General features: G+C 36.6%; 1 protein-coding gene across 4 annotated transcripts; it reads right to left on the minus strand.

Moving 5' to 3' along the window:
* Nucleotides 1–293: 293 nt before the first annotated feature.
* LOC130933020 (FACT complex subunit SPT16-like) lies at nt 294–5,401 on the minus strand. Of its 4 annotated transcripts, none has more exons than XM_057862509.1 (3): nt 5,000–5,401; nt 4,008–4,342; nt 294–3,689 (listed from the first exon to the last, which is right to left on the minus strand). In XM_057862509.1, exon 3 carries the CDS (start codon nt 3,671–3,673, stop codon nt 470–472), a length of 3,204 nt encoding a protein of 1,067 aa, XP_057718492.1. In that variant the 5' UTR covers nt 3,674–3,689; nt 4,008–4,342; nt 5,000–5,401; the 3' UTR covers nt 294–469. The 4 variants fall into 4 exon arrangements, with proteins under 4 accessions (XP_057718492.1, XP_057718493.1, XP_057718491.1 ...); XM_057862510.1 differs by having other exon boundaries at nt 4,143–4,292; nt 5,000–5,400; XM_057862508.1 differs by having other exon boundaries at nt 4,143–4,342; nt 5,000–5,400.
* Between the last annotated feature and the right edge of the window lie 3,317 nt (nt 5,402–8,718).

Below are 8,718 nucleotides of genomic sequence, written 5' to 3' on the forward strand. Positions count from 1 at the left end.
CTGCTATAAAACATTTTAAAAAAGAAAATATATAAATGAAACCAAGTTAGATCAATTTAGCTACTCAGGTACCCAGAAATAAAATATATACAACAAATAAATAATAAAATATAGAAAAACTGCTCAAATATTTTTAAAAAAGAAAAATATAAATTCAAACTATTTATCATCCCAGATCAATAATATAACTAATCAACATTATATCATATATTAAACTACGAATTAACAGCTTCCTACAAATTCATATCAATCCAAAATGGAAACGGATCTAAAGTAATAAGAATACCCATGGATGCTAAAACTATTAAATTGGATAAGTTCCATTTTGATCGGATAATCGATTTCCGCTTACACCACATTATATATGGATGGATTAGAGAATTCCCCGAAATCTGCATCCCAATTAGGAAAGCTAAAACGAAAAAGCACTGCACTAAACAAGAAACTACTATCAAAGGAAAACCAAGATCTACCGCAACTTGGGCCGCTTAGGCATGCCACCACTAAGACCAGCTCGCGACTTGCCAAATGCTTTCGCCTTCCTTCTTTTCCGATCTTCTTCGCTGTCAGAGTCATTCCCTTTCTCCCTGTCAGCATTCGTTGCTTCCCTCTCAAGTTCTTCCCATGTCTTTCCCTTCTCTTCTTCGGAATCCTCCACCGAGTCATCCTCGTCCTCGTCATCCTCAGACTCCACAAGTGATTCACTGTCAGAATCATCATCATCTGTTTCAGATTCAGGCTCTATATCCGATGGCTCATAGCCTTTGTCCGATTCTTCAGAATTCTCGGATTCTGAATCAGTAGCTTCCAGATTCAGAAACTCCCAGCCGCCACCTTCAATAAAGCCTTGTGGGTCATCAGTGATTGTCTTCAGGATCTGACGCCAATTCAGATTCAGCCTGCTCTCGTAATACTTGATGTCGGTTGTGTCCAGCCATTCCTTGATGCCATCTAGAGAAGTTGAAGGGATGGAATCAATCCTAAGGACGTCCCGCTTGAAGTCCTTGAAAACTATAGTCATATCAAAATTCTTCTGCCCAAGCCCAACTCTCTCTAGATTCACAATCTCAATCTCGCTCAGTGTCACAACAAGGAAAGGGTTCTCAATCAGTTCAACAAGGCATGCTGAAGTCGGAACGATGAATACAGATGACTTGTGAGGTACGCCAGGGAAGCCAAGTTCTCTAAGGGGTTGATCAAATTCAAGGTCAAGACCATTGAATTGGGGCTGTCCCCAAAGATCGTTTACCCTATTCACAAAAGTCTGAAACTCCACATTAATCTTATTCTTCCTCTCTCTCTCACGTTGTTCTTCTTCAAGCTCATCAGGGTCATAGGCAGACCTCTTACTCCCTCCAACATTTTGGACCATGTCCATTACCTCAACATAAAACTGAACATCCTTGGTTTTCTTATTTCCTACCATAATATGGTTGTGAAGATGGAAGTGCAAGAGCGTAATCATTTCATTCTCTGCTGGCTGAAAAAATGCATGCTTGATGTTACCAAACATCACATCCACACGCTCATCTTGCCTGGTGGTAGAATATCGAAATCCATTTGCATGTGCCTCAAGTGTACCCGGTATCTTCCTTCCACGACCACCAAAAACAGGGCGGATCCAAAGGTCAGACAATCTTATCGGCTTGAACCTATTATTTGCAAGCTGCAGTTTCTCCTGAGTGACCAAGGTTGCCCTCTCGGCTCTCTCAGACTCCCGCGATACAACTTGTCGCCTCAGTGCTTTAATGGACTGAACAACCTCACCTATGTGCCTTGAATCCTTGGAGCGGAATGAAGCCTCCTTCAAATATATAGACCCCTGAAACTTCATTGAGTTCGCATCATGAGGATTAAAAGGTGTACCAGGAACATTGAAGATAATCCTGATATAGTTGTTGCGGTTGGTATCCTGCTGACTGGAAACAGTTCGAATGAAAGCCACATGAAAAGGCACCATGCTTCCATTTATAGGCAGAAGAACTGCTTCATTCTTCTGATCAACCTGAATCATCATCTCTCTAGGAGGGGGAACATCATTTATGTTCTTGTATGCCACCAGATCTGCAGTAGTCCTCACAGATGACCTGTTTTCTCCACTCTCACTTCCACCACCAGCAAGCCGTCTTGCAGTTTCTTCATTCTTCTGACGAGCAAGCTCTGCCTGATGCTGCCTTCTAAGTTCCTCCTTTGAAACTTCATGATTGTCTGATCTAAGAGTTGTCTTAGACACAACGGGCTCTCCATCAATCCCACGGGATCTTTTACTTGGCCTTTCCTCTTCTTCGTCCTCGTTGAATGAATAAGCCACATCCTTTAGAGCCTTTGAGCTCATCAAAGTCACAACCTCTGTCTTATCTTTGCTGATGATGACTGTGTCAGCAAGCAACAGAGAGAAGTTCTTGTTCTTAGACTTACTGCTCTCACACTGTAAATTCTGAAATCCAAGGGACACGTTGAAAACCATGCCTTCCTTTATTATCTGCTCATTTTTAGCATTAAGATTCAACCCAGACTCACGAAACTCAATGCCAATGCCTGTCCCAGCTGATTTTGTCAAATTGGAAATCAAGTCAGGAGCCTCCTTTTCCACAACAGAAACTGCAGCCTGGTAAGCGGCATTCAGCTTGTTCCCAGGCTTCAAAGAACCAATGGCAGCTTCATGGGCTTTGAGTAGAACCTCATAAGCCTTACTCTGAAGAGGCTCTGCATCAATCAAGAAGGTCCTAGCAATGTTCGAGCAATAACTCTTATACCGGGCTCCAACAGCACATATAATTACACTTGCAGAGTTATAGTGAAGTAATTCATCGTTGCTGACAGCACTAGGTCTTAGATCAAACTCCCCACCACTCTGAAAAATTGGGGGGTAACAAATATCAACATTCTCTGCCTTCAATTTACAATTGACTTTTGAGGGTTCAAGTATTACTTTTTCAGTCTCCTCCATCAATGCGGAATGACTAACTTTCTTCTCTTCGTCAATTACATTTTCAAGTTTCGAAACCACAAAGTTTTTCATCACACTAGTGGTCAGATATGCTGCTCTCTTAATTGATATAAGCTCCTCATTACTCTTTGCAGCAAACAATGTAGAAAACCCATTGGACACATCAATCAGATGAAATTCTGTATTCTTTAATTTATCAGCCCATGTTTCAAGCAACTTCCCTTCAGGAGCCTCTCTCTGTATGTATCCAACAGTAACAGAGTCATGCCCATCAGCCTTTGATTGAGTGCGGATGGCACGAAATATAGAATCCATTAGAGTAGTTCCATCATCATTTTTCAGTTTGACATGTAAAACAAGGTCCACACCAACCGCCTCTCTGGCAGGTTTTTTCACAGTTTCCAGTATAGATGCCTTCTTTTGACTGCATAAGATATAGATCTGCTTCTTCATGAAGACCATAATTGTCTCCGGGAATTCAAACCCAAGCAACCATAAATTTAGTGCAGTTGATTTCAGGTATCGCAGATCTTCTGAAGGTGGCGGACATGCAACAGCAATTGCATCCGAGGAGCCCCAGAGATTCGTTCTTTGTTCATCCCAGTGTGAATAGAACAACTTAAGTCGGGTTTGAAATGCATTCAGATCAATAGAATATGCAGATCCAGCAGCGCTAGATTTTCCATTGGCAGCTTGGGCACTTCCATTCCTAAGCTCAACCATGGTGTGTATTATCTCTCTGAAAGAACAGGGAAAATTTGTAAATAAAGATTCTGAACAAGCAGTTATGGATGCTAATATGATTACTATTCTCTTTGGAGAACACATAATATGGGTAGATAGACCAACAAATTGTCCAACAAATTCCTATCTCAACAAGTTCGGTCATAAAGCATAATATGGAACCAGAGTACACTAGGATTGGAATTTATTCCATTATCATTTGGCATGTCAAAACAAGTAATTGCAATGCAGTTGGATTTTTCATTGCACATATCAGAAACACTCAACAAAATAGAAAATAAACTGATATGTCACTTTAGTCCCCAATACATACAGGCCAGATGTATGGTTCAGTTGTCAACACAGCAAACAGCAAAGTTCCAAAAACTGTTACCACATCCAGGTAGCAAATGAAAATTGTGTGCACACCATAAGAGCATATACTATGAATGATTCCAGTAAGTAGGACCTTTCGAGGGAGAAATTTTGGCAAATTCCAGTTTGGTGTGCAGAACGCAAATTTTCTTCCACGGTATTAGTAAATGACACAGTTGAGGTAGCAGCAGCAATCCAGAAGGCAGAAGCACAGAATTCCTGTCTTATCCACTTCTAAGTGAGCCTATATTCACAGTAGTAGTAAACATAACATCACTAGTTTTGTACAATTCCCTGCAAACAATCAAGATAATTATACGAAGAGCCTGAACCCTGCTTAATCACATGAACTATGCACAACAAAAAACATCACATAAAATCAATCAGCATGCAGTTCACAAACCAAAACAGCAAAAAATCTCAAATGCAGAACTGTAAACCAAGACACACAAGCGCAAAACTTTAGGAGAAACTAGATCAAACATTTCACTTGACTCCAAACCAAAGAGATCCCAGCCAATATTCATAATTCTTGAGCGAATATTAATTTGCAAATTTTACAGCCAACAGGCACAAAAATTTTGAGAACAGCAAAAAAAACTGTTCGTATTTTCTGAAATGAAATCTAGGGTTTCACTTCCCCATTCTTTTTTCTATAAATAAAAGAAGATTTCACAAACCATCACTTCTGCAACTACAACACACCGTATTTGCAAGCATCCGCTGGGAATCAGTTCCACGGCAGGCGCTTAAGGCGTATGAAACAAGCACCGCCTTCAGTCGTTTTGCAGTTCTGACACTGGAGAACCCAAAACACACACAAAACCTCGAAACTCACAACAGGTTTAAATAGGAGGAGGAAAAAGAGGAAAAAAAAATGAAAACGATGAACGAGCAGAAAAGTACGAAAGGGTGCGCGATTTCAGCGGAATTAAGAGTTTGAGTAAATACCGAAGTCGTTCACAGTGGAAGGTCGAAGTCGGCGAAAGACACTCGCTTCGTTTCGTTCCGTTTCGCTCAGTTCCTTCAGTAGGATTTGAAGAAGTTCCTCTGTTCAGTTCGAGCGTCGGAAGAAGTTAGGGTTTTTTTTTTCTCTCTTTTCGTTCAATAACTTCTTCTGGGGCCTAATTGACTGTGTACGAAGGGTTACAGTGTCAGACGGTACAAGTATGAAGGAGAATGGAGTGTGAATTTGGTTAATGGAGTTCTCAGATCACTGAAAAATGCTATGGAACGTGGTGGCGGAGAAGAATACTGGAGAAGAACGTAGAAAGAGCTCTTCGAAATTCGAAGAGAGGGAACAATTAGGGTTCTTTTGGCGCTGATGCCTCTTTAGTACTTTTAGTATTTTAACTTGAACCCGCGGAACGGGACTGAAGAAAAAAAATTTGCGCCAAACTTTTCTTTTCCGCATATATCCCCCAACTCACCGTATCAATAAGGGTCCATCTACTATACAGATGTACTTTTGTACAGATTTACAGATTTTTGTTTTTTATTGATTTAAAAGCGTGTCACTAAAAATGTTGCTTAAAGAAAAAGTGTTACCCTTAATCGTTAACTTGGCTCTGATACCAATTTTTAGATGTAATTTCTTTTTCAAAATTTCTATTCTTCATATTTTGCTTCGAATAAGTTTATAATTTGTATAGATTTAGTTTGTGGTACTTTATAGTTTATAATTTCATAAAAAGTATTGACCATTACTAATTCTGATTTCATTTTTATAGTTTTTCAATCTTGTTTTAGTTTATAATATTCTTTTTTGCATGGATTATTGTATATAAAATCTTTTATCTGTTTGTCTTTTTCTTTAATATAATTTTTCAAATCCTCAAAAACCTCTTTTATTTATACACTTTCTGTTGTTTCTAAATATCTTTTTAATTTTTCAACTTCATTCTCCATTTTTTCTTTCAACAGCTTTAATTCTTTTAAGTCATAATATGGTTTTCCAGGCATTTATAAATTTTTTAAGTTTAGCTCCAACTTGTTTATATTTATTCTTATTTCTATCCTTTTTATTATAAGGTCATTAATTTCGAACTGAAGATTATTTAATTCCCTTTTATACTCCTTTATTTTACTTTTTAATTTTTTCGCCCTTTTTCTTTTTATTTTGTTTTCTAGTCTTTCAATCTTTGTATACTTCATTATTTATCTTAGAATTTCTGCAAATTCTATCATCGATTCATCACTATTTTCTAGAGATTCTATTAATTTTTCTAACTCTTCAACTTCTCCTTTCAATTTGTCATAGATTATTTTTAGAATTTTAAATGCTCTTTGATTTATTTCAGAAAACTGTAAATAATTCAACCGATTTTCTCTTTCAAAGAGCTCTTGTTTCTTGTCTTGATAGGTTACATATATTTTTTCTTTATTTATTGTCATAACTTAGTGTTTAGGGTTTCATTTAATTTTTCGACCTTTTTTGTTAATTCTTTTATTTCAGAATTTTCTTTTTTGATCTTTAACTTAGATAAACTTAACGGACTATTAATTTTGGATTCTCTTATTTGAAAATTTGATGAAACTAATTTTCCTGATGGTTCTTTTAGTAAAAGAACTGGGTTTTCAATAGCTTTATATTTTGGTATTTCTGTCTTTACAATTTTCTGAAATAATTCATCGACATAAATTCTTTCTCTATTTTTAAATATTATACTATGATGGCTATTTGTTAAAGCATAATTTATTGCATATGTAATTGAAAATGGTTCATCATCTTGTTCCATTAGATTCTTTCTGTGAAATTTATAAGCCAAACTTATAGATCTTTCAAGATTTTCAGTTGATAAAGGTATAGCATATCCAAGATGGGCATTGAATTTAACATTTACGTTTGCCAAGTTTCCATGAACAATTCCAATTATTTGATCTATTGGGTCATCAGTAATTCTTTTGTCACAGATTGCTAAGCTTATTGGTGAATTAATTCCTTTCATATATGTAGATTTGATTAAGACTTGTATAGTACTAATATGAATCCATCCAATTTTAGATCTTTTTTGTTGATCCTTAATTTTCTCAATCTGTTTACTCAATTCTTCATCATTTATCAAAGCTATTTCAAGTTATCCATTGGCGGATTTTATCTTTATAGGGGTTTCAAGTTGAATTTTTCCATAGTATATTATATTTTTTCTATTAAAAACTTCTTTTAAAAGATTTTGTTTATTAAAATTTTCATTTGATTTGAGATTTAATTCTGTTTTTAGAACAGCCTGTTTTTCATTATCTAGTAAGGCAGATAATCTATAATAATCAAATTCTTCCGTTAATTCTAAACTTTCTAAATAATTCATAACTATGAGATTAGGATAAAGGCGTACCTTTCTGGAGAAAAACTTCCTTTATTTAGAATATTTACATAAGATGTTTTTATCTCCAGAGGGGAGATTGTAGATACTAACTCCAGAGGGGAGTTTAGAATTGGTTTTTCCTAAGGGAATTCTTCTTCAGACTATAGAATCGCCTTGGCAACTTCCTCCTTGCTCTCCTAGCATATGAGTACTCTTAGCCTCCTGCTTTCTATTGTCTGATGCTTCTACAATTGCCTAAGCAACCTATTTATAATGGTTGGGTCTGATGGACAATTCCCATCCTTACCCTTCTTATGACGTCATTGCTTACGTCATTATTTATTATCTTGCACCAGCTACATTGTTGGTGCTCTATGACCTAAGCGCTTACGTCACTATGCAATAATGTTGAGAGATGCTTCAGATGTGCTATCCTCCTCTTTCATTATGTGACCTTCAGATGCGTTGTCTTCTTCCTTTATCATGTGGGTTGATTCCGTTTCATTATTGCTTTCTTCAGATAACTCTTAGACACATAGCTGGTACTTGTGGTCTTCTCTGTCTTTTATCAAATAGCAGAGATTCCTCTTTATCCCTTCGGGGAGCTTTTCTAAGAGTCCAGATAAATTGTAGAATGCTGATTCAAATTCCACTAAGAGTCTCATCTATCTTTCTTCAATTTCATTCCTTTTACTGGACACAAGCAAAGTATTTCTGCTTTTATAATTGATTCTTGTGTGAGATTCCCTTGTTATCTTTTGAGTTCTTTCGAAGACCCTTGCTAGTGTGCTGGCTAGTCTTCCTTCATGACTGTAGATTGTTAAATCTTGAACTTGATCAATTGGTTGAAAATTTCCTGGGAAGACGGACATGAAGATTACTTGATTTGCTGGAACCAAGCATTCTTCTTTTTCATTAAAAATAGGTTGACTATTCGTAAATTTTAGGGATATATCCCATTGAATTTACGTTGTCAATCATATTTTTAAATCTCTTTACTGCATCAATGAATCCTGCAGTTAACTCACGAATAATTTTCAAATCATTAAAAATTAAAATTGTATCAATTAATCCATACTGGAAAAACTGATAGGTGTCAGATGGGGAAGCATCTGGAAATATAACCAGCTTTGTTAGCTGTTCTTTGGCAATAGGATAATATCCCAAGATTGCCCTTTTTTCTTCAGTCCAATTCAGGACTATGTTAAGGGTTTCTCTGAGATTTGATCTACAGACAATTTTTTTTTCCTTGATTTCAGCCCTTGTAGGAATGTTTCTTATTATTCCTGTTCTCTGGGTTTGAATTGGAGCTTTATCTGCTCTTTTTAGGGTTTGCTCTGGATGAAAAGCTTCATATTCCCTGAA

Source organism: Arachis stenosperma, chromosome 6, assembly GCF_014773155.1.
Source record: "Arachis stenosperma cultivar V10309 chromosome 6, arast.V10309.gnm1.PFL2, whole genome shotgun sequence".
NCBI lineage: Eukaryota > Viridiplantae > Streptophyta > Magnoliopsida > Fabales > Fabaceae > Arachis > Arachis stenosperma.